The sequence below is a fragment of the Bacillus rossius genome, chromosome 2, assembly GCF_032445375.1.
Source record: "Bacillus rossius redtenbacheri isolate Brsri chromosome 2, Brsri_v3, whole genome shotgun sequence".
Taxonomy (NCBI): domain Eukaryota; kingdom Metazoa; phylum Arthropoda; class Insecta; order Phasmatodea; family Bacillidae; genus Bacillus; species Bacillus rossius.
The window spans coordinates 133,724,877-133,751,600 of record NC_086331.1 but is presented as its reverse complement, the minus strand read 5'-3'; the positions used below and the strand labels follow the sequence as shown (position 1 = coordinate 133,751,600).

The 26,724-nt window shown below is 34.7% G+C and overlaps 2 protein-coding genes across 7 annotated transcripts in view; one reads left to right on the top strand and one right to left on the bottom strand.

The window, feature by feature from the left end:
* The window catches only part of LOC134529860 (TBC1 domain family member whacked), a 57,353-nt gene that overhangs the window by 16,761 nt on the left and 13,868 nt on the right, over positions 1 to 26,724 (top strand). For both annotated transcript variants that reach the window (XM_063364378.1, XM_063364380.1), the window contains exons 4-8: positions 5,637 to 5,851; positions 7,581 to 7,761; positions 9,833 to 9,907; positions 13,850 to 13,964; positions 24,720 to 24,874. In XM_063364378.1, coding sequence (XP_063220448.1) covers positions 5,637 to 5,851; positions 7,581 to 7,761; positions 9,833 to 9,907; positions 13,850 to 13,964; positions 24,720 to 24,874 — 741 coding nt within the window. The remainder of the gene's footprint in view (positions 1 to 5,636; positions 5,852 to 7,580; positions 7,762 to 9,832; positions 9,908 to 13,849; positions 13,965 to 24,719; positions 24,875 to 26,724) is intronic.
* On the bottom strand, positions 15,084 to 21,657 carry LOC134529861 (uncharacterized). Of its 5 annotated transcripts, none has more exons than XM_063364383.1 (6): positions 21,367 to 21,657; positions 20,692 to 20,834; positions 19,071 to 19,325; positions 18,927 to 18,992; positions 18,723 to 18,851; positions 15,084 to 15,906 (listed from the first exon to the last, which is right to left on the bottom strand). In XM_063364383.1, the coding sequence occupies exons 1-6, from the start codon at positions 21,588 to 21,590 to the stop codon at positions 15,791 to 15,793; spliced, it is 933 nt and encodes a 310-aa protein (XP_063220453.1). In that variant the 5' UTR covers positions 21,591 to 21,657; the 3' UTR covers positions 15,084 to 15,790. The 5 variants fall into 5 exon arrangements, with proteins under 5 accessions (XP_063220453.1, XP_063220454.1, XP_063220455.1 ...); XM_063364384.1 differs by having other exon boundaries at positions 19,116 to 19,325; positions 21,367 to 21,655; XM_063364385.1 differs by lacking the exon at positions 18,927 to 18,992 and having other exon boundaries at positions 19,116 to 19,325; positions 21,367 to 21,652.

The following is a 26,724-nucleotide window of genomic DNA, read 5'->3' as shown; positions in this document are numbered from 1 at the left end:
TTTTTTGGTTTATTTTGTTTAGGTTATATATATGTATATGTATATATTTATAATGTTTTTCCTTATCATATTTTATGTTTGTATTGTCTAGAGGTGGGACGATACCACACTTTCGATACTCGATTCTGTATTGTTTTTTCAGTTCGATACTTTCAATACTTTAGATACTCCAGGGAAAAATATTTTCCCATTAAGTAACAATTATTACAAATAACATAAATTAGTTTTAAACTATATAAATTCCCTCTTTATTACAAAAATACAAACTGCAAACAACTTTAAAGATTTGAGTATAAAAATCAATATAAAAAATAGAAGCGAAATACAAACTATCTTCAAGAGAGTTAGCCCTTTATTTTCCAGTACACTTTTTTTTACCACAAACAAATGTAAATAAAGATAGTGCTCTCTTAGAAAAAATTTCCGCAAACAATGATAGTTCGCGCTGGTGGCGCCAATTTACGTCACTATACGACCGTGGCAATTGAAAACATTCATAATATTGATACAAATCTCTGGTTCTTACGATACACGAGAGATGAGACACGTACTTACTCTATGATGTTGACTGTTATTACTAGGCGTGTTATTGTTACTATTGCTACAGATTGCGAGTGGAGTCAATTAATGTGAATTTTAAGTGCTCGTTATTTCTACAATTTTTTTTCAAATTTCCTGTGAATTCAATGTCAAAAGTGTTACGTACGAAAAACGTAACTTCTTGAACACAAAACAAAAACAACTTAACCTTACTTTACCGTTTGTATACTTTTGGCAAGTTGCAGTAACGACTTATATAATTATAATTTATTCTGATGTAAGCCTATTGGTTATCATAATTACGGCTAATAAGCTGTTCTAGTACATTAGAACCCCTGTCATGCACTTTTCAACAGAGGGCACAAAAATGGTGTATGATGCGGTAAAGTGTATGAAAAGGGAATGGCAATAATAAAAAAAAATTTCAATCTAGCATACCAGCACAATGTCATATTAAACTTAAATACAGAATGTGTAAATAATTGCATTATATTAATGAAATATATGAATTCATCATTATATATTCATATAATAAAACCACCAGAAATGTAAAATACAGTCCATAATCAAGTAAAGCAGTCCTTCTTGGAGGGTGGGAAAAGTCACCAAGCCTAAATTAGAAATAAAAAAAATTAGGCTATTGTAAAAAGAAAATCAGAAATTTTTGCTTGTTTGTTTCATTTTACAAACAACTTTATGCAACAGAACATTTTTCAATAAAATTTTAACTTGAGAAACGTAAAATACAAAACAATCCGATCTTAAGAAAACTATAACAAACGGGTATATTCAGTTCAAAGATTAATGAATGCACAAGATATGAGATCCGTGCCTTGGTAAAGCACGTGCACCATTTTCATAATCATTGCTAGTTTGCGCCACTAGTCTTGCTTGGTGCTGGCCATAGATGCTACTAGCGAAGTGCACAGTCTTCCTGATACTATCCATATATATGGTGCGATAAAGTTATTTTCTTACGTTTGCAAAGGTAAACAATGAACGTTTTTCAAAATAAAGCATTATAACGTATTTTATCAGGAGGAATATAACAAAAAAAATTGTGAATTTTAGGACTTTTACGCTTCGTAAAAACGTATGAAACGGGAAATTAATGATTTTATAATTGTATGTTCCGGGAAAGTAAACCATTGTAAATATAGTACTTTCAGCGGGACCAAAATTAATCGGCGTATGACACGGGAAAATGTATGAAACGGGAACGTATCATCGAGGTTCTACTGTAGTTGTATTTTGTACGATGGCGACTCAAATCTTAATTCAATACAAATGAACAAGCATTCCGGTATCGAAAAAATGTATCGAACTTACAGTTTCGATACTCGATACTTTGCGATACCGTCAAGTATCGAAGGTATCGAGGTATCGAAGTATCGAAAATCCCATCACTAGTGTTGTCCTATGTTTATTATTCTTATTGTCTCTGTACTTTATGTATTGTTTGTTAAGTGACTTCCTGTTAAAGGCTATGACTTTTGGCAAGCATTAAAATTACAAATAAATAAAAAATGGAATAAACTATCATAATTATTAATAAATTTCTTATTTTAATTAATAACTTTATTATTTATGTGCTATCTTTTTCTTTCTGGTATTCCAGATATGAGGTTCATACAGGTGTGTATAATGTCTTTAGGTCACCCTTTGTTGATTCCTAAGATATGATTTTACTTAATTTTTATTTGAACTAAACTGTTTTTTAGATATTACATACTAAGCTATTATTATATTAATATTAATGTGTATTTTTTAGTGCATGCTTGTTAGTATATTGTGATTTTTTATTTTATTTATTATATTTTTCATAAACATAGAGTTGATGAGTAGAATGTACACATTGAGCTCATGCATTCAACGATTGATACACATAATGTATCATTGGGCTGTTACATTTTCCATTTCAGTGGCTGGATACACTGAAAGTGTTACTATAAGTGTGGTTTGTAAACTAATTATTTTGTTTCGTGGATTGACGTAGATTTTTTTTCTTTTACCATATGTGCATTTTTTTTTGAGGGTGTGGTTCTGAGTTCAATTCTCTTCTTTGGTTACCATTTTTGATGATGCGTTTACTTGTTCCTTTCCTACCCTCTCTTTTTTGTCTTTTTTGCTCTTTCTTTCTCTTTAACTCTCTTTCTGAGCATGCAATTATTTTTTGCTTTCTGAACATTCTTGTGCAGTTTTGGTTCTGTGTTCTTGCGGGTCTGGGCTGCTCTCGGGTGGCCATTGGTGCGTCCCTGTGTCGGCGAGTTGTGGCATGCGCATGCCAGGATCCAGTATGCCGTGCTGGTTTGCTCTGGGAAGGGTGTCGCTGTATTGCTCATTGTGTATACTATAGTTCTCATGGTCAATTAGTGTGGGATAATTAACACCTCATGTTGCAAACACTCGTTTACTGCAGTTTGCTGTAGTGACATTTTAAAATTCTTTTTCTATGGGCGTGTGCAGTCGTGGTCCTTTGTGTGGTTTTTCACTTTGTCCATCATGCACTGATCAATGTCTTTATGACTGGTTTGAAGCTTACACACACATTTTTTGAGGTTAGTTTCTACATCGTGTTTTATTCGTGTTTAATTAGTCTGAATATTTTTAGCTTGTGTCCCGTACCTCCCATGCTTTTCTCGCTCTCTCTCAGATGCAACATGTTCCTACATATTATCTGCAGTATACATGCTCTGTCTTGCACTCAATATGACTGATGTTCTTCTTGAGGAAGGCATACTCTGAAGACTTACAGCTGCTTTCGGAATGTATCTTGGCTGTCGCTCTGACAGCTTTCACTGTCGCCTACAGTGATAATCCCCTGGTGACAATAGTCTGTACTACTTACCCCTGTGGACTCTGGTGGCTGTTTTTTGAAATATATTGTGACTCTGTCGCTTTCTTGTCAGCTTTAGCTGGCATTATTTTGTGTGGGGTATTGTAGGTATCTCCCAGGGGTGGGGTGGGTGGAGGCTGCACATTAGTGGCATACCATTATTTGTAAGCCCTTGGGCATACCATGTTTATGACATGGTATCCCCCTTTGTCGCACCGTGTTTTTAACATGGACTTCCCTATAGTGTACCATAACTTTTCCCCAAATTACCCTTGGGAATACCACATTTTAGAGGCATGGCTTGCCATACTTTTGTATCTACTGCTGAATACATGGTGTCATATATTTATTCCCTGCGGTCTAACATTCTTTGAAAAATCCTATTTGATATTCTGTATTATTTTTATATAAACCTTATTTAGACATACACTTCCTAATTGTGCTGATGGTGTAGTGGATAGCCTGTGTGCCTCCTGACCTCGAGATCACTCCTTGCTCATGGTTTGATCCTGAACCACCACAGTCTGGTTTTTTACACATCTTAAAATAAAATATATAACACACAGCCACACTAGCGCTTCCCCATGACATAACCTAGAACAATCTGTGACGTCGCCCAAGATGGTAGACATCTGCAGTCGACACTAGTGGCACCTGGCAGCAAGCAGTACATTCAAAATGGCGGTTGTGACATCATACAATATTTTCTTCGACAGCCGACAATCGCCGGAGACAGAACTCGGCTTAAGGTGTAAAAAAATTCTGTCAATGTTAAATTGAGTCAATAAACCACAGCATAGTGAACATTTTAACACTGGCTTTGTTTTGGTTTAGCGGTATTTGCGAGCAATTCTGGTGTCACTTTCGTCAGTATGAGTGGTTTACAAAGCTTTCTTTAAATTAGGAAATGGCAGATATTAAAAAAAAAAAATTAATTTTGCTCCTGCAGAAGAAAAGCCATCAGTCCAGGAATCAGGTATCAAAAGTAAAAGAATGTGGTGATAGACGTAGTCACCTGGGCATTAGAATGTAGAGGAGTAGGGGGTGACCTCGCTGATAGATGAAGGGATGAAGAGGTGAAGGAGGTGGGAGGGACTCTGCAACAATCTCTATTAGCGCTCTCCCTCCCCCCCTCTCTTTCTCCCTCTCCATCCTTCCCTCCCTCTCTCCCTCCCCTCCCTCTCTCCCTCCCCTCCCCTTCTCTCCCTCCCCTCCCCTTCTCTCCCTCCCTCCCCTCCCCATCCTCTCTCCCTCCCCTCCCCATCCTCTCCCTCCCCTCCCCATCCTCTCCCTCCCCTCCCCATCCTCTCTCCCTCCCCTCCCCATCCTCTCTCCCTCCCCTCCCCATCCTCTCTCCCTCCCCTCCCCATCCTCTCTCCCTCCCCTCCCCATCCTCTCTCCCTCCCCTCCCCATCCTCTCTCCATCCCCTCCCCATCCTCTCTCCATCCCCTCCCCATCCTCTCTCCCTCCCCTCCCCATCCTCCCTCCCTCTCTCCCTCCCCCTCTCCCTCCCTCCCCTCCCCATCCTCTCTCCCTCCCTCCCCTCCCCATCCTCTCTCCCTCCCTCCCTCTCCTTTCCCCTCCCAATCCTCTCTCCCTCCCCTCCCTCTCTCCTTCCCCTCCCCATTTCTCCCTCTCTCCCCCTCCCTCCCCTCCCTCCCCTCCCCATCCCCCCTCCCTCCATCTCCTCCCCACATGACAAAGGGTTTTTTCTTGTCTCATCTTTCACACTTGGCCAGTTAAGGAGGCAGTGAAAGTTGCATAAGTGACCTAGTTTAGAGCCAGAGCGTGTCTACTTAACACCAGCACAGCAGGGCATGTGGAGATTTGCCAATAAAATCAAAATGGTTAAAGATACAAAATATTTATTAAAGACCTGTTTTTTTTTTGTTTTTTTTTCAAAATAAAATTTGCAACAAGTCTTATTCTATGAATTTTTTTCTCTACAGTGCACTGTTTTTGAAATAGTTTTTCAGAGAAAGTTGTGAAAACATAACATTTGTAAAATGAGAGTCTGTTTTTGTAGGAATTTGTGTAAAAGAAAAGAAATTAGATAACCCGGGTTCAACTTCAAAGCATCAAAAATGTAATCTTTTGAGTTTATTGTAATCGCTATGTTATCAGGTCTCTACTTATTGCCAAAATCCAAATTTATGAAAATAAAATAAAAAACCATCTTATTTACTCTAACAGATGTTTTATTCATATTTTATTTTAAGAATTGCTTTTAAATGTTAACTTTGATTATTTTTGTTGTAGGTGCGTGACAGGTGTAGGAAAGGAATTCCATCATCAGTGCGTCCCAGAGCTTGGCTGTTTCTTTGCGGGGGAAAAGTGGTTTTGGACAAAAGTAACAATATGTTCTACAATTTGAAACAGCAGAAGGGTGATGCTCGGTGGATTGATGATATAAAGAAAGATCTTCATCGTCAGTTTCCATATCATGAGATGTTTGTAGATCAAGAAGGAAATGGGTAAGATTTATTGAGACCAGAGTGCCTATTCTGATCACTTTAAAATTTGTATAGTGCACAGTTATAGTATATTTTTGTGAAGCTTTCAAACACAACTAGATTATTTTACCTACTCATATTTGATTTAGTTTCACCTTTAAATTTGTTAAAATTTTGTGGAAACTCTTCAAATTTCAGCATCAAATATAGTTTATTGATTTTTGATTGGCATAGCATTTTCAATAAAAAAAATACAATGATTATACGTGTTATAACATATGCATTTATTTAAGCATTCATGTATAAAGACTGCAACCCATGTAGTATATTGTAACCTTTCTATTCTGACAAAAATATAATCATGTTTACTGTATGTACTTTACACATACAGTGTAAACTCTTTATAACGTCACTCGATTTAACGACAAACTCCTTAAAACGTCGAAATTGCTTGACTTTAGTTGGTTTACCTTGTTTTCTATACAATAATACACAAAGTATTGATAATATGAACTTATTATGCGAGGTCAAAGTAGAAATCATAACTGTTGACGAAGCATGTCCAGTGGCTTTGATGCCAACACGTATTGCATCACCTTGAAATTTCCTGTTCACTACTTTGGTTTGAGCACAGAAGAAGCAACTACCCACCACTTTTGCAACAGACTGGTAATACATTTATCAACACACAAAATCCCTAAACATGTTGAACAGTTTTTAACCCTAAAGTATCCAGACTCTACATCAGTTCTTGATTGCTACAAATATCACTACCCAACCCTGCTTTCCTTCCTTTATCATTAAACTTAACCTAACAGTCAGCATTTTATTTGTTATTTCATGAGTGGAAAATATGAGATTCATTTTTTTAGTACATTGATCTAATTTAGTACTAGCACAATTTCAATCAATTTTTTAAAATAATCCAAGAGTACCAAATAACTACCATTTATAGAATCACAAATACACGCCAACTTTTATAACTTTATGTGGCAAAAGTGTATTTTATATTTATTTTACCTTCTATGAATTTTATATCTTGCAATATCCTAAGATAATCCTCAAAAAATTGACAGAATTTGAGTCACAGAATTCTCCATTTTTTCAAGCCTATTGAAACAGTTTAAAATACACATTTATTTTAGGTTTGATATACATATAAAATGCAGACAATACTGATTTCAAAGTTGCTTTAGATGTCTTCATTTTTAAAAATATCTTAAATTTAAAGAGCTTCATCCCCTCTACTATTCAAGAACATTGAAATTTGTTACTTTTGAAAGAGATGTCATTTCCAAATGTGACTAAATAAATTTGAAAATTTTGTTCAAAGCTTCTAAAATTATTATGGCAGCTCATTTGGTGGTTTACAACTTTCCATCTTTTTTGTTTTACTTTTCAGGTTCTTGCAAACATTGTTCAAACTTCTGATGCCATGTTTCATAAATATTTATTGTATTTAAAATCAAATCTACGTACAATCCACATTCTACTTGACCATGTGGACACACTACAACATTTAGACAACCGACCTTGTATCTTGTAGTCGTCTTGGCCTGGGATGTGTGACATCGCCTCTAGCCAGGACATAGTTGTGACATTGCAGTCATGTCGAACAAGTTGTGCTGGTGGGCTTTATTTCATTACACTGTAGCATGTAAGGTATTTTTGAAGATGTGTTTTGTACTCACTGGTATGTTTTTATTTTGTTTAGTGTTCAGTGTTCAGTTGCTGTTTGTTCTCTGAACAGGCAGAAAGACTTGTTTGAAGTGCTGAAGGCGTACTCGATCCGGAACAAGTCTGTTGGATACAGCCAAGCTCAAGCGCCAATCGCTGCGTTCCTTCTGATGCACATGCCTGCGGAGCAAGCCTTCTGGTGCCTCGTGTCAATCTGTGATAATTACTTGGTGGGCTATTACAGTCCAGGCATGGTAAGGCTGTATACCAGTTAAAAGGTTTACATAGACATGTAGCAGCAATTACTTAGAATATTTGAATATTTTTCCTAGTGTAATGGGCAGCATGTCTGAAAAGAGTCATTTGTTTGTTGAAAAATGTTTTTATTTCGCTGATCTAAATTTTTAAATTTCTCTTTTAGCTGAAATTAATTGAAGCCATTTATTAAATTTTTGGGTGGTGTACCTCCATGTCATTTCAATAAAGATGTTACATAGAACTCTTGGTTCATAGTTATTAGGAGGCGTCTAAAAGTATATCTTATTTTTGACTGTTGAGGACATTGTTGTATATTTTTTAATGAGTAGAGGAAGAAAAGTGAAGGGAAAAAGAGCTACAATCATGTGATAAATGGTTTTGTGGTTGAGTTTCAATAAGTTATGCTGTATTGTTATCTTCTTCAATGTTACTACAGAGTCATCCAGTTTTTGTGACACTAATTTGCCATAAGGAAGTCAAAGGCATTTGATTAAATAAATTACCTATATATCGAATATCTTGACAATCCTTAAATTAATGAGTAATAACCCCAGAACACATAAATAACAAAGCCTTAAACGATGCATGAGTACCCATTACTACTTCTGGTTATAGGGGTTTGAGTGTGAGTGTAAATACATAACTGAACTACATAACAATTAAGCACAGTGGTTGCGGCTAGACTACTAGAAGGAACGGCAGGCAAACAGTTCTGCAGCATTTGCCCCTAGAAGAAGAAAAGAAAAATTAAGTAAATTGTGTTACTTGTGGAACCACTATGTGTGAAGAACACTTCAGAACATTGTGCGTGGAATGTCATTCGCCAACAGACATTCCTGAAAATAGTGACATGTTTTGAAAGTATAAACAATGCATATTTTTCTTTGTTACTCATGCAACCAATAAAATATGCTAAAATTTTAAGATTAAAAAATAATTTGTGTAAACCTCAAACATTAAAAAAAAAATTTATGTGTATAGATATTTTTTGCAGTTGTACATGTTGACTACATTTATAATTATTGTATTAAATATTAATTAATTATAATTAAGAAAAGCAATATTTTGAAAAGCTATTGCTTCAATATACTTTTTTCCACAAGCCAAAGAAAAAATGCAAAGCATTGAAGTGTCTGGCGGCACTTAGACCCCGCTCGCGAGGGCTTTTGTCCCGCAAGTAAGCGCGCGTCCTCTAGGACCGAGGTGAAACAAGCTGAACTGACGCGGGGGACTCAGTCAGAGGCCGACCAAGCCTGAGGCGAAGCTGACCGATCAAACTGGTCATCCAGGGATGAGCACAAAACAGTCAACTCAAAGTCCACTTCTAGCAACTAAGCAGCTTTTAAACAAAATGACAGTTTCAAAGTAGGAACCAGAGACTAAATTTAGAATGATTCCACGAAGTTCAAGTCTCCATGTCAGCCACCACAATTGGCAAGGAAAATACTCGTGAGCTTAAAGTTACATGATAATTCGTGAGACACTAGTGACCCTTGTTACCATAAACTGATGTCCCCCTTAATACCAGCGGGATTGAAAACCAATGCATGTGCAAAACTAGTCTAGCAAGCCAGCAGGCTATGAAACTAGGGTTGGTACCACGCCTTGCAGGAAGGTGACACATTCCTGGGAACACCACTCTCTCTATGCTCAAGTTGGGTGGCTCAATTTCAAATAAAATAATGAAGTGGGAAAAACAAATCAGTCTTGATATTATTTAAAGGACATTACTTTTGTGCAATTTTTGCTATTGATTTAAAACAGTGGCAGTAAGTTAAAATTCTAAATGTTTCCTACATTGCTGTTATTCAGTGTGTGGTACACATGATGTGCTAACAACCCATCGACTGAGCACTCCTATTTGTATCTATGAATTTTTATGAATTGGTTGAAAAAAATTAGTGGACTTTGACTTGGATCATCTTTCTCTTTGACTTCAATTTGAATTGAAAAAAAATGGTTTCACTCACCTACTTATTAATAGAATAATACATTTTACCACACAAATTTTATGTTTTTGTACATAACCAGTGCTAAATTATAATTTTTTTTTTTCATGGGTTCCAGGAAACTCTTCAACTTGATGGAGATATTCTATTTGGTTTACTGAAGAAGGTAGCTCCAAATGTTTACAAGCATTTGGTTAGTAAGCCACGTTTTTGATATTTTCGTAATTTTTTTATATATCTTGATATGTGTGACTGATTTAGCTGTGTATTATGTGATCAAGGTTTTTGGGTTTAGCTTTTACTGTGTTATTAAATATTACCTATGTATTTTTAGGAATAATATGTAAGTTGTTAAGGTGGAAACATTATTTATAGCTAGGATATTTTTGTTTTCTTTAATTAACTTATTTATTTAGTATGGTATTATTAACCTCGGCCCATCATGTTATACACAACCACTTAAAAACCTCTCTGTTAGAAACAGCCTTAGGTTTTGTGTGCGAGAACAAAATTTATTAATTTTAATAATTGTTACATATTTCACCCAATTAACAGCTGTTGTTTTTAAAAATAACAGACAGTATTTTGTTTGTGCCTTAAGAAGGTTAGTTTTAACATTTCAAGCAAAAATTAAGTATTTAATACAATTTATTGGACATACACAATTTTAGTTTTGCACTGTTTGTTCAAGAACGCAAATTAAGAATTACAAATGAAAACAAAGAGAGAACACAGAGAGCAAGCATAAATAAGCTGACGTCAAATGATGAACGATGCGCTCGGTAGAGTCCGTGGCTTGCTCGGCCTTGCCAGCCGGGTGCCGAGGCATGCCTGCCCTCTCTCCTGCCCGCACCACTTGTTTATGTGCAGATGCAAGTAATTACTTTTATCAAAGAAGTGTAGCTTTGGTGTGGCTATGTTTATACATATTTATTAATTAACATTTCTGGGAGAAATTCTTTAATCCAAAATAGAATATTATTTGAAAAAATCTTTTTGGAGTTAATATTTCAAAGCTTTCCAACTAAATTAATTCAGAGATTAAAAATAAGTGCGCAATATAACCATCATTCGAGAAAATTTATTTATTATGCTGTTTTCAGTAGGCAATGGATAATGAAAAACTTTCAAATAGGATAATGTGGCTTTTGTCACAGATGTGTCAAATATGATTTATTATATTAAAAATGTATTGACACATACTTTCCCTGCTCATTCTCTGTAGTCCGTGGTGACAAAACAAAAAGTTGTTACGCGGTTTAAAACAAGTTGAATAGTATTTTATTATCAACATGCTACAGAATGCCGTTCCTTGTATAATGTAAAAAAGTAAGCGTCCGTGTGGCCAGCCCTGCTGTCTGCGTGGGACACAAACATCGCGGAAGAGTTACGAAAAGAGCAGAGCAGCCCTCTCTTATCTTTACCGATCCTTGTTATATTCACCTCTGGAGCTGACAGATATATGCGCCACTGTGTGAGCTCGTATTGCAAACAGAGAGAGAGTGTCTGTGAGACAAGGAACTACTCTGGCGCGCGATTATAGTACAACTGTACGGCAATAGCCTGAACTATTTGCATCGAGCGGGCGAGTTGCTTTCTCAAAGGTTCACTAGATGCTGAGACTTTGATTCTCTGTTTTTTCTTAGCCTTGTCCGCCCTTAGTGATCATATTGATATTGCATTATTGTTTTGAATTGTTTTTGAAAACTTAGGTATTTTATGTGTAAAGAGCCACTCAAATTAGTACTACTTATTTTCAGCCTGTTGGCTAGGTTTAAATGTGTACATATGGCCATTGCTTTTGTTTATGTAAGCTCTGCAAAGCTATGGTAATAACACTAGTAGTAGTGTAGGAATGATGGACCCTAGTTGTGTTCATAAACGTTCAGTGTGTGAAAGATGCAGAGAAAAGAGGGAAGGAACTGTATTATTGGAAATCCCCTAGGAACTCTGGAACTTTATGTGACGTAAAATGTGTGATTTCCAAATATTTTAAAGCTTGTCCATTTTTCGTTATTAGTCGTACGTCATGTGGGCGGGTCTTTCTCAGTGAGGAAGGGTTCGGCCGCATCCAGTGGTTGCGTGGTCATTGCTACAGCAGCTGTGTCCCATGCCGGCTCACAGAATAACTAGTTTCAGATGTATTTAAAGTAGGTTAATTTCACTTCTGGGATCAGGGCCCAGCCACAAAAACCTTCTTGCAAATTTGAATTTTCCAACCACCAGCGTTTGCATTAAAGCTCAAGGTGAACTGTGTGCTTTTGTGATTGCCCCAAGAATAGATTTTCTCGGCCGTATCGTGCGTTGTGAAGTGATCCCAGAACTTAATTGTCTGTGAAATTACTTCTTGCAAGTTTTCTTTTCCATTTTTAATAACTTTGAACAGTAAGATTTCAGTGCAGAGCAATGAACTGTGTTAGTTAATTTTCTGTAATGAATCGTGTTTTGTTCATGTAATAGCTGACGTGTGGGTTTTTCTTCAAGAACCAAAATAAATTTCCAAAAACTTATGGAAATATTTAGTTCAAAAATAAGCCACTCTAAATTTAATTGCAAGAACTAACCTCAAAATTTTAAATACGAGGATCAGTGGTGGATATATAATTTTTAAAAATTCTAATTGCTGTATTCAAATAACTTGCATCAACAACAAAGGTTTGGGGCTGTTACATTATCATTCTCAACATGTATGATTTTTAGCTAACCTTGCATCAACCAAAACAATATACAAAATTATTGGAGGAAATCTTATAACCTTTTACTCCAATCATTGAAGTGAATCCCACCCTAGAGAAAAAGTATGACAGCGAGTGTTGTCGCACAGTATAAATGATTAATGGTTTGAAAGTGTAAAGATGTAAGTTTTTGGACAGGGTGCAAATCATGATCCAAGGAGTGGGGAAAGTATATGGCATTTACAGAATATCTCAAAAACTGCATAATAGAATAGGAGAGCCTCAACAGCTATGCCTTTGTCAGCATAACTTTCACATTGTTGGGTGCTTGATGCTAATTTTTTTGGTGGAGGAGATAAAAGGTGCCACCATTCTGTTGATTTAACTTTCACCTTCTGCTTATAGTATCCAGCCTGTATTTCAGCCTTTGTGATGACTCTCTGGAAATGTGTGATTTTCACATTGCTGTGTGCCGAACTGCATGCCATGTCAATTTTTAAATCTTAGTTAAATGATGAACTGCACATGAGATACAGTTTTGCAGAAACAAAGCATTAGGTGCAGCACATGCAGTACATTGATGTATTTATTTTCTGCTTCTGCCACCAATTTTCTCACTGTTCAAAGCACCAATCCATATCCAGCAAGAATTAGAACATATCAATGTATTGTGTTTCTAGAACAGGAGTTGCACTCTATTGTGCCCTTGTCGAAAGGTTGCTAGAATATATACTCCTTTACGTAAGCTGCATTCCCGGCATTATGAAAGTAGCATGTGTTGCACTGCTTTCCTTCACAGGTTCTCAGCAACTGCTAGGCTCTCGCGTGTTCCTTTGTGTTGTGGCGTTACTTTTGATTTAATTTTTTTTTCTGACCCTTGTATTATCTGCTGAAATGAGCATCTATGTAGCTTCTTAATTTTTTGAGGTCATGTAGTACATATTCACTTTCATTTTTGGTGGTAACATGAAGTTATTATTGTCAGCAACTATTTCCAAATAACACTTGAAGAAATTGTGTATTTGTTGATAAATACAGAGTTAGTCTACATAGAAACGTAACTTAGATTTTATTGTTAAAAAGTTTTTTTGGGTAGAATTCCATTTTTTCACTCAGGCCACGCTAAATGCTTGACTAGTTTAAGATGTATGTGTCAGTGGTAGATAATAGATAATTCTGTTTTGTTATCTGTTAAAAGATGATATTAATTGAAGGATAAAATTTTCTACTGCTTAAATCATTTGTCTCATCACTAGGAACTTTTAACTGCCCATCATGTGTTATGCAGTTGTGTATGTAATCTCTGATAATTTTTTTTAAATTTTGCTATTTTTGGCTACTATTTCATAAGTTAGTTGCCAGATGAATGTAATTAATGTATTGAAATTATTTCTCTTAATATTTTTCTCAATATAGGGAAGTGAGCACATGAATTAATTTAATGAATATTTTATTTTCAGAAAAAACAAAAGGTTGATCCAATATTGTACATGACTGAATGGTTTTTGTGTGTTTTTACGAGGACACTACCCTGGGACTCAATTCTGCGCGTGTGGGATATGTTTCTGTGCGAAGGTAAGATTTCACTTTTATGACTAATGAACAAGTGTGTAGGTAGGCAATATGAGGCCTGTTCGGCTCAGCTCATGTAGCCCCGTCCCTTTTTGTCCGCGGGAAAGATTTTTTTTTCTAGATGCGACAGAGATTTTCCTGGTAGAGACATCACGTACACTATGCGCGCATTCAAAAATGATCTTAAGATACGTTCAGAAATCAATTTAGGTTGTGTTCAGAAAAACTGGGATGCATTTCAGAATCAAATGAATAATCAGTACAACAACATGCGCTGGATGCTAGGCGCTTTGTGAAACAAGTTTTTTTTCCTTCAAACATATGTACTAGGCGCTCCCTGAAGTTGCCGCCCGGGGCAGATACCCCAGAACCGGGGCTGCAGGAAAATAAATGATATTATGTGGTGGCACTGGTTTTGCAAGTACTGCCCACGGATACCGTCACTGACCAACGTCTCCCGACCCGTGCCATAAGCGCTGTCACAGCCAGAGGAGGAACCGAAGAGAGATCACGCAGGTCACAGCGCCTATGCCTAGGTATCGCTCATATGCGACAGCAGTGTCACAACTCCAAAGTGATGACTTTTCAGGAGAGACGTGTAAAGGTTTTACAGGACTGTAACTCTTTTAGGTGGTAATTTTGCAGAACCATTCTCAAATAATTTTATAGATTGGAGATTTTTGAGTACAATCATGTATAGTCCATCCATGGTAACCTCCTACTTTTCTGAAGCCCTGCTTTTCACCGGATCTACTTTAATGTCACTATGTATCCTTCCGCCGTATGTAAACAAAAACATTGCCATGTGACAAATGTCAAATGGTTTGTTTACAATCACCAGCTGTCAAAACAATGTGTGTGTGTGTGTGTGTCTATGTATGTATGTATGTGTGTGTATGTATATATATATATATATATATATATATATATATATATATATATATATATATATATATAAGTAATTTGAATATGATCTAAGTATACATGTATATGTGCATAACATTTATGATACCCAATGGTAAAAATATTAAAAAATAAGTTTGTTAGCTAAAGAAATAGCATATAATTTAAAGTAAATTTTTAGGAGAGCATATAAATTTACAACATTTATGTAAGCAATAAATATCATCCTTTAGTACAGTTCAACACAGTTTTCTGCATCTGAAAAAAAAAGTATTGTAAATTATACATATGGCTGTCCATCTAAGCAATCTGGAAAAGACTAAGGATTGAAGGTTTAATAAAATTAACAAATTCAGATGAAAACATTTAAAAATGAATTTTCTTCTTTTATTTAATAAACCCCTACCATTTTGCCGGTTAAGGCCACAAATAAAAATATGGTTATATACATTTTCCTGAGTATACTTATTAGACAAAATCATAATTTTATGAACAGTAAAATTGTGGTAAAGAATTGACAGTAATTTCTATACCACTTATATGCATTATTTATTTGTGGCCCTGGATGGGGACTGGCTTTTTGTTTTCCAAGTAAGTTCACTGAAAAATGAAGAGACACAACAAAATAAAATGTTTCACATACACCTATACGAATCCAGAAATGAAATTTATTATTAATTTTATAATATGTGTAATATAAAGTTAATACATAAAGTTCCAGTAATCAACATACTTAATGGGAATGCATAAAAGAAAAAAAAATGTTTCAAACCCCAATACTTACAGTTGCCCAGGTGTTTATTACATACAGACCTCAATAAGAACACCCGGGTAAATCATCATGAGGAACTGCCAGTACTTCACTGTCTCCATCTACTTGCTGTGTCGTAACCTCAAATTCTTCGCTGTCACTGTCTTCACTTGAACTATCCTCGCCGAGGTGGATGATGAGTGGAGGAATGGTGCCGCTGTCTATGTGGACTTCTCTCTCCCAGTCTGCTTGAATTAGCTTCTCCACGTGATCCACACACCTCGCCCATCTAAAAAAATTAATGTATACAGTAAAACCTCTATATAAATGACCTGTTTATAGCAAAAACCACTCTATAACAAAATATGTTTGTTTCTGTCAAAACGGCATAGTAAACAATGCATGGCATGCTCTTTATTACATACAATTTTGAACTCACTCCACAAGAAACTATTTTTAAACACAAAAAAACTCATTTAATGTGTTTTCCTCAACTATCAAAGCTATTATTTAATACTTGAAGTAACATGTTTTGTTTTATGTTATCTGAAAAAAAAAAATTTGAGTGGTTTATTCAAGATATAATAAAGCTGTAAATATTTTCTATGTTATCAATAAAGGCTTAGAATGCATATGATAAAATATTTATTTCATAACTTTTGTGTTTGTTTTTGGTTAAAATTTGTCCCAGACAAAAACAGTGAGATATAGCGAAAATTTAATTTTTTGAATAGTTTTGATGATTTACTGTATATGTATTTCACTATAATAACATAACTTTTGAAAATACTATTGTGCAAGAACTACATGTGTAAATACCTATTCAAGTTCGCTAGATGAAAATATTCAAAATTCTCTACGTTGAAATTTTATCTGAATATTGAAATCTGCCTACAGCACTGAACCCACCATAACTTTAAAGTCATTGACACAAGATTAAGCATAACAGAAAGTAATATCACAATTACTAATAAATACAAAACTATTTATGGAAATGAAACAATTGCAAATGGACTGCAATTACAAAAAAAAAAACCTTGCAAATAAGTCACCACTGTTAGATCTAGAAACTACACAGATATGTATGAATCACATGGGAATAAAATTACAAACACAAACACGAACACAAACACATACATGCAACACATTTTCAAAACGACAACTACACAAATTCAAACCACTTATTTTTACCAATTGTTTTAAAACTGTATTACTGGTATATGAATATACACAAAATGATAATCACACTATACACACACTAGCACACAAAGTTATCAAAAGGAATGGTAGGACCAGGCTGCTAGGCAACAATACTTACGTATTATGTAAAAATGTATGGTAAGGGTTTTGCTGAAGCTTGAGGAATGTTCTACAGGAAAATAAAACAATTTCTACTTCAAAAGGAATACCCCATTGGTCATGCAACATGAAAATACCTCTCTGGTGTGGAAGCATCAAGAGCCTCTTTCCAGATGGCTGCAACTGCATCATTGTCAAATCTCTTGGCCCGCCCCACGTTACTATTGTAATGGTGTTTACATTGAGCCCAAACTAGTTCGATTGCATTATAGTGGCAGTGATAGGGTGGGAGTCGTAGAATTTTGTGGCCATAGTTACAAGCCAACTCGTCTACCTCATATCTGAAAAGTGTGTTAGAACAAGGCGTATACGTAATTTTTTGCAACTATCTCACTTTTAAAGAAATGCTGTAAAAAAAACGAAATAATATACCGTATTCGGGGCTTGTTTTGTTTAGCTATTCTCAGCAGCTCCACTTTCAACAAATTATTTTCATGTTTTATCTCATTCTTCTCCAGCCACGCGATCAGTGCATCCTTGGTCCAGTTCGTTGTAGGTGTTTTCTCAACCTACGTTATGCCAACATTTAACTAAATACTCAAGTAGCTGATAAGAATTCATGACAGTAGAACCCTGTTACAATTTTACTGCTTATAAAGTTTTCCTGCCTATAATGTATTATTTTTCAAGTCCAATATTTTCCCTATAAGGACAATGTATTTAATTCCTGGATATAATGTTTCACAAATTATGCGTTTCGTGCTTGTAATGTTCACTTCATAAAATTTTAGAAGACGAAAAAAATTAAAAGCCTTTGTCTATAATGTATATGTGTATGTTAGCAGTTAACTGCCTGTTGACACCCTTGGAAAACAAATAAATTCATAAATTTTTAGCCATTCTGTGTGTTTTCAAATGTATTCACTTAAATCACATGTTCAAGTGGCAAAAGAACTGGACTTAAGCATTTCCACTGTAAACACTGTCGTGAATTATGACAATTATACAGAAATGAGACAATTTTACAGCAATGAGACAATGTGTAAGTAAAGACAAAGCAGATAGAAGCTGGAAGCACCATGATGTTAAAGAAAAATTGTTTTTGGCTTGCTACAAGCAAATTGGAGCATCAAATATATCTTTATGCAGCTTGTTGAGTCCATTGGCAATAAATCCACACTAAAAAGTACTAAATTGAATTTCCTGCTTATGTTTTTTTTTCTTGTAGCCCCTTAAAAACAAATTATAACAGGGTTCTACTGTACTTATGCAAAGCAAACATGTGTTTTGGCATATTGTCGTAATGAATTTCTAAATTTAACAAAGCATGTTAGTTTAGTGACTAGAAATTTTTTTGAAAATATTATTTTAATTTATTAAGTAGGGCAACAGAGCATTCATAAAGTGGGTCCTTTTACCAAACAAGTAATTATGTCATTTTCAAATGCTATTTGCAATAAAAAATTTTTATTTGGTATTTCAAACCCTCTACTAAATTAGTTTGCACTATGATGTAATTCAATTACATTATATATATATATATATATATATATATATATATATATATATATATATATATATATATATATATATATATATATATATATATATATATATCTGTGTGTGTGTGTAATCAATTTCAGCTCAAACATTATAGTTTATAAAAATGTAGTGTAGGCATACTATTAAGATAACAATTATTGCTGGCAAAATGTATTAGTCTCGAATATTCGTACTTATACACATGTAAATTTTTCACATTACAATTTGAGCAATAAAAAGACACTGCTTTACCATTGCACATATCTGGGTGCTGTGATATGAAGCATTGTCCATTATAATGACACTGGGTTCCTCCAGATGCACCAACATGTCTTCAAACCACATCAAGAAAGTTTCCCCATTCATCTCGCCATGGTAGTCTGCAGTCTTCTGACCTGAAACAAAAAGTAATCCTGCTCCTGGCACGAAGCCAGTGCGCCCTCCAGCATTAACAACAATAAACCTTTTACCATCTCCAACAGTACGTCTCTTCGCAGATTGTAGACTCTTGTCCTGCCATGACTTTGATACAGTTCCTGAAAAATATATGAAATGGAAATGAAATACTTTGTATTGGACCACAGAACAAATTTTCAAATAAATTAATGCCTTGCCTCTCTGGAAAATCCATGTTTCATCAACAAATATGAAATTGGCACCTCTTTCTTTTTCTTCTTTATACTTTCTCAAGAAATCTATTCGCTTCAATACTATGTTTTCATTCTCTATCAAAGCTTTTCGTCCATCAACAGTTGTCCATGAAAATCCCATCTTCTTTAACAATTTATGAAGACTTGATCTTCCACCATAATAATCTATTTGTCTTTCCCTGATTTCTTTCAAAATGGTGTCGACTGTAACATTCAAACCTGTAAATTTATTGCATACATTAACAATACATGAAATAACAGAGGTACACAAAACTAAGCGAAACCACAACCCCGTAGAAGATAATTTAAGTGCACAATTTACATTTATTAAATAGTTTTAATAAACTTACATTTCAAAAATACTTTTAAATTAATTTAAATTTTGTAGTTTGCTTAGAGGAATTCTACATTGCAGTATTTTTGTCTGCAATGATATGACGATTATATTGCGCGTTTGTATTGAAGTTGTGTAAAACATTATTATTTCAGCATTCAATTTAGCAATCAATAAGTTACAAGCTCTACACTGTGTTATAGGTAAATGTTTTGTATTGTGTATCCCATGTGATCCCTAGATCTTTATGCATGAACCTGTACATCCTATTGATTGTGTGGTGCATGCTTTTTTTCATTTATTCAGATCAAAGATCCTGAACATAATCAAATATTGTGGTATAGCAAGAATAATTATCATAAGTTTAATAAAACATATATATTTTCATTATTATTCAACTTTAAATCATAACTCATTACTACATCACAGGTTTTTAGTTTTGGTTTTGTACAGGATTTTTAAACGTAATAAATTAGAAAAGCAAGCATCATCAATCACAGGATCAATATTTGCAGGATCATGCGATCAGGATCAATGTATCGAATCGGATACGCGATACTAAACTTTTACTGTTTTATAACCTTCTGTTACTTCATACACTAACACACAGTTTGTCTGGCTAAGTTGTGTTTTCATATGATACTTCATTACAATGAAGTAGACCTATTGTTTATAAAATAACAATACCCCTATATTTTCTAAAGGGTTAGGCGGGGCATGACACTATTTTGCAATAGAATATATATTGTACTGGACCCTGCCACACAGTACAATTTAGCCAATTAAGTATCCCAATTTTTTTTTTAATAACCATGCTTGCTTAGACCACAACTCACTAATTTGTAACCAATTACTGCTAAAGCGCACAACTGGATATTATTGATACTGGAAATAGTCATTATTTAACCTTCTGATACATCATAAAAGTTGAGGTTATTTAATATGTATACTGTGTATAACGATATAAACATTACTTGTAGTTTTAGAATTTAACAATTTTCTTTCTATCTTTAACCTAACCTTAAAAGGACGTATACCTATTTCATATGTTGCACAATATTCTATATATCAATACCATATCAATAAAGAAACCTAACAAACCACCCAAAAATGTTAAGTATTTTTAAAGGACAGATGATATCGGGAAAAAAACTGAACCGGTCAATCTGCATATGGATATATGAAATGAATACAATTAAGTAGGGCCTACCCCAGTGATATTGAAACTACTCTTCAGTATCAAATTTTTACCTTCAGCGTACATCCTGTAAATTGCATTCCTGATTGCATTTACTGTGAAATCGTCGACTGTGTCAAGTGACTTTCCTTCCTGTGGCCTTTTTTTCCTCTTTTTTCCTGGTGTTGAAACTTCTTCAATGTCTTTCTTGTAGTACCTAACCAAAAAAAAAAATAAACATTTGTCATAACACTTTTCCGGGGACCCGTTCACAATACGCAGTTTGGCAGTGTTCCAAATATGGCATTTTGTCACAAATATTTGCTTTGTGGTCACTAAATGGAAACATGACAGACTTTGTCCACGAAATTAATGAAGTGTTTTTTTATTTATTTTGTGATCTCCCAAACAGATGAAAAACTAATTAAATGCAAATTATAAAATCACTCCCTTATGTTATAGTTAAACCTATCATAAAGTTTATAAACATCGTTATAAACAAACGTGTATCACACCCATAAAAATACTTGAAAGTGCCTATATTGTTATTGTTAGGACCTGAGTAGGCCTAATATGATTTTAGGTTAACTTTTCAACAGAGACGCCACATGGCGGTGTTGTCTCACACCAAAAAATATAAATTGGAAATAAAACACAAAAAACCTCGTGAGTTAAAACACAGGCCGACAATACTTAGGACACAGTCGATATTTTTTTTACGTGCATGAAAACGAAAAAAGCCTACTTACTTGAGAACAGTTGACTTTGCGATGTTGAGAAGAAACGCGGTCGTCTGCGTAACGTCACATTTCTTCAAGTCGCCTTTCCTAATTAAAACATATAAGTTCTGAGCGACGTTAATGATGTCCATCTGACGCTGCGAAGAAGTAGCTTTCCCCATTCCGGAACCAATTACCATTACAGCAATCACAAGAACCACACAAAATATCAAAACGATAACAAATTCCATCATTACAATAGTAGATAATAAATAATATAACAAAGTTAAAATACACAATATTAACACAAAATCCTGAAACACAAACTGTACGTTATTTCACGGTCAGTAATATATTAAAACACACTGCAATATGGCGTAATCTGTGCAGACTGCAAACGGCTGAAAGAGAAAACAAACAAGTGACTATTAACATTATTAATGCGCGACCACGGTTTCGGCACGTAATATTTTTTTACCGTTAACATAACATTTTTATTTCACCAGAGATTTAAAAAAATGTTCAAACTTAACAAATACCCACACAAATTCTTAAATACACGCGGAAAGTCAAAAAATATATATTTTGGCTATGGAACTATTTCGTTCTAATCATTGCCAACACACCACTTCTCTCACTGTTTTATTTACACACATGCGAGATCATTAATATTAATAATATTGTACATAGATAGTTACTTTTTTTGTAAAATTTTATTTAACATCATTATACGGTAATTTAGTGTTAATGCATGTTTAATATGCATATGATGGAAAGTATTTTTGCAAACGAACCAAACATGCTGCATCCTGGTGTGTTTTTTCAAAGGTTCGTTTAAAAAAGTAGGAGGTTACCGTGGATGGACTATATAATAAAAGCTCTAAAGATGTCCGGATAGTGTCATAAAAATCATCAAAGCACATCTCATTTACTCAAAATGTTCTCTATTCTAATTTCAGAAATTATTGTACCTGTTATGTACATAGGGCAATATTTCAATCGATGTTTCAAATTTCTTTCTGCCGAAGAAATGGCATAATCCCCTTAATTTTGTGTGTGGCCCCTTATGAGAAATTTGTATTTTTCACTTTTAATGTTCAGGAACCTAACACCATAGAGATAGAGTGTAATCATAAATTTTATTTTTGTGTTTCTCTGTATAGTTATCAGAATAAAATATGAAATCTTGCTCTCTGTTTTCATCAGCTTTCTCTCTCAAGTATCGAAGCACACAGGTTCCAAATTCAATCACATCTCTAGGGGCATTTCTTTCATTCCAAATATAACATTTACAGTTCCACTAAAGTTCAGTATCTTTATCTATACAAATTTAAATAAATAAATAAAAATATTTAGATTGTTATGTTTCCTTTCGGCAATTGCATTTCTGCTTGCCAATATTACACTGCAACTACCATATTTTCTGTGAAGAGTTCTCTGTTAGCTTACTTTTCAGCATGAGATAGTTTTTTTTTTCAGCTTAATGTTTATTGTACTTTTCTTTTCCCTCAGTATTAGCATATGCAGAGCAGAGATTGCATTGATCTTTATTTGGGACAAAAAATTAAATGTTTAATTTAATAGTAAACAAACACTACCATACTCAACATTTCTTTCTCGTTGCAGTGGGAAGATTGATTTAAAACAATGCTAATAGTAATACTTTAGTTAAAAATGTGTTACATTGGTAATGTTTTAAAGGTTTCATGGTTATTTAATAAAAATCTTTCACTTATGTATGGGCATTTAAGGTATTTTGTTTGTGCTTAAATATTAATTATTCATTATTAATTTTTGTTATGTTTTGCATAAAGTTGAATGTATTTTTTTATTATTATTTTCTCTATTTGCTTGGTCATTTAAAATTAACATGTTATTACATCTCAGATTGGCCCGGCTAAAAGACGACATGACTTTCAACATTTATGAAACACTTCAAAAATAATAAATAATGAGAATGTTCGCCAAAATATGTGTTGATGATTTTAATTGAGAGGTTAAGTTTGAATTTTGCTTGGCAGTCCTTACTGAAGAAAAAGATTTCAAGAACAAGTAAAATGTGGAAGGATGTCCCGAGAGTTTAAAGATCAAAAAGAGATTTTGAGTAAAACAAACCTACAATAATTTCAATTAAATGTTGACCTATGGAAAAATAACAAAGAATCAATATATTTTAAAAAATAAACTACCATGATTTGAACTTGTCTAATAGTCATTAACTGTACATATTTTCTACAAATTTTCTAGCCTTACATCACTTATAACTAAATCAACAAATCATGTGTTTGTATATTCTTTAACAGACCTCTTGGAGATTATATCCCTCGCCCAATATAATACATACATTACTTGCAGGTGCTTTGGTGTGTTTCTTCTACCATATTAGTTTTTATTATTTACTGTTTATAGGTTTTTTGAATCTCTTGTAAACAAATATTTACATTTTTCTGAAGCAATTTTTTACTGGTGTGCCTAAATTAAATACTGACTCAGTGAAAAAAAAAATATCTTGTTAATATTGTTACACTGGGAAAAACAGGTCCGGAAAGTACAACCCAATTAATAAAATACATTTTTTATTAACTAATAACAACTTTTTTTCTTCAATCATAACAATCTAAATGTCCAACCTTAAACTAATCAAACCTTCATAAGTTCACTTGTCACCCTTCCCACTGGAGCTCCGCTCGACAGTGGCTTTTTCTACTGTTTGTCCCTTACTGCACACTTCAGTCTCGCATGTTGCTCCGCTTTTCTCACTCAACCGCCGCACACACAACAGCATGAAGCTGTGCTATTCTCCCGCTATCCCTCACAAAGGTTCACTCACCCTCTTCACTTCACTGCTTCGCAGACTGGCCTCGCCATTTATACACTTCTCAGTCCCGCTCTGGGAAGGTCTCGCAGCCCTTCAAAGTGTCGCGTCATCAGGGTTGACTCGACACGGAAGCTCCGAGAACAACGGCGTCCTAGTTATGCCACATGACGCTGACAGGGCTCCGGAAATGTGCCGGACCTGTGGGGGAGTTAGAGGCACGCTGCCCTTATGGGCAGGAGATGAGGAGGGACCACCTTCATGGCTCCCTCTCTGCAGGCCTCGCAAGGTCCTGTCATAATATGTATTACTAGCATCTGGTGAGACGTGGCGCTAGGTGACTTGTTTGTGTTCCGATTATGGTCAATGTTGAACAAATAAACACACCATTTATTAGGACATACTGCATCTTTGGAGTGACTGGATATTGTGCTGAGGTTAACTTAGAACTGAGAAATGATTTTTACGGTAAAAAAAAATATATAACCAACACACCACTAATTGAAATTGAATGGCTATGAAGAAGTGTTATGTAATTGTTTTTATTGAGTTGTCCTTTTCTTTTTAGGAGTAAAAATCATTTTCAAAGTAGCTCTTATACTGCTGAAATTCAGTCTGGGGCAGACAGGAGTAATGAAGAAATGCCCTACGATGTATGAAACACTGGAAGTGCTTCGTAATCCCCCTCAAGAAATAATGGAAGAAAGATTTCTTGTTACCCAAGTAAGTGCAACTAGAAATCTTAACACCATATTGTAAAACGGGGGTACTAATAGTGGCCTGTGTATCCCAGGAATGATAGCTGGAAAATTATGTCACTTGTAACAATCACCAGCTAGCTCAAATTGGTGTAGATTGCAAATACATAAAACACTTAAAAATGTTGATTGATAATTAAAAAAAATCTAAGTTCGAAACTAAATGTTACTGTTAATTTATTACTGAAATAACGTATCTCAGAAACAAAACTGATTTTTAATGCTTTTTATTAAACCTTCACAAAAAACCACAACATAATAAAAAAAGGTTCGTTGCTTCAAGAAAATGATTTATACTTTAAAAGGGTACCGAAATGTCTGACAAAATGAAGATTTAATACTGATATTAATATTCCATGGTTACACACTAACCACACAAGCCAAGGACTCTATTCTTAGAACAATGTGTAAAAACAAGTTTTAGTGTCTCATTTTGGGCTTAACACAGAAGACTGCAGTAAATAACTTTAACTGGCTTATGCTCCTTAAAAAATAGAAATCATCTGAAACACTTGCAAAGCATGAAATTATATAAGTTATGATCATAACACAGGAATGCTGCTCAAAAGGAATAAAAAGCTGGTATTGACATGACCACAGCAGATACTATACATGATCCTAAAACACATTAAATCTTTAGTAAACCTATTAACCAGTAGGAAGGGCTTTAGCCTGAGTTGTTACATTACCCCTCCAACTTGTCAGTTAAATGACTTGGTGTTTAATTGAGAAGTTCACTAACACAAACTGTAACGGTACCAACATAACCTCAACTATATACACAGTTTGATTTATACACATAGATAATTCCAATGCATTTCATTTTTACGTTTTCAACATGGTTGTCACCACCCACAAACTTAAATATTCATTGTTTCTGTTCTTTGCCACAAAGGAAAATGTAAAAAACACAACAAAAAAAATTCTCAATTTTTTTTTTTTAAATTTGTCATGGGCTTCATGATATCTCAACTATTAACTCTTAAATTCCAACATTTATGAATGACTACCTCCACTGTCCTTCCAAATCTTTTAACAATACCTCGTACTAAAGAAAAAAGTTATCTTAATTTTGTTCATACACAGTACACCTATCAACTCTAACCATCCACACTGGACCTCCAGGTCAACAAATAAAACAACATCTTTCACCTCAGAACTTCATCAGCATCTGCAACTACTTCAACTCTAAAGTGGGGGGGGGGGGGGGGTACAGCCAAGGATAAAGGGGATCCAAACATCCTTGCAAAATATAATATTAGCTACACTGCCGGAAAGCAACATTTGAAATAAGCCTCGTTGCCTCCCAACTGCCTCACAATATGTCAACAACAACAACAACAACAACAACAACAACAACAACAACATCTGCTCCCAGCAATATTCATTTATTTTAGACTCTAGCCACTTGTTGAATTTGTGGTGGAGAGATAGTCAGTTGTGAACCCACCAGCCAACTGTCTTCCCTTCCTTCCCGTTCGCACGCCCCGCCAGTCATCAGAGAACACTCGCCTGCAATGTGGTGACACTATTATGTTATCATTTGCATTTTATCTGCTTGTCCACACCATTCACTACTCTGTGTGGATTCTATAACCTCTTTAAAATGATTTGTCAAAACCAACCACTATTTTAGCACTTTTCACTGGAAGATTATGTTCACACCTAAATTGATAATTTGGTCAACACATTTGTACACAAGCATGCAATGTTTTATTTCTATTTGTGCACAAACAGGGCTAATTTTCGATGAATAGATTATTTTTAATTGCTATGCTCCAAACCTATGCATAGCCAGAAAATTGGCTACCAGGT

Bases quoted from the DNA above. Each gene is read 5' to 3' on its own strand.
- LOC134529861 (XM_063364381.1), bottom strand. From the start codon at position 21,590: ATGATGGAATTTGTTATCGTTTTGATATTTTGTGTGGTTCTTGTGATT. The intron at 20,835-21,366 runs GTAAGTAGGCTT...TTTTTTGGTTAG, and splicing joins GCAAAGTCAACTGTTCTCAA to GTACTACAAGAAAGACATTG. The intron at 19,326-20,691 runs GTAAAAATTTGA...ATAAATTTACAG, and splicing joins TTACAGGATGTACGCTGAAG to GTTTGAATGTTACAGTCGAC.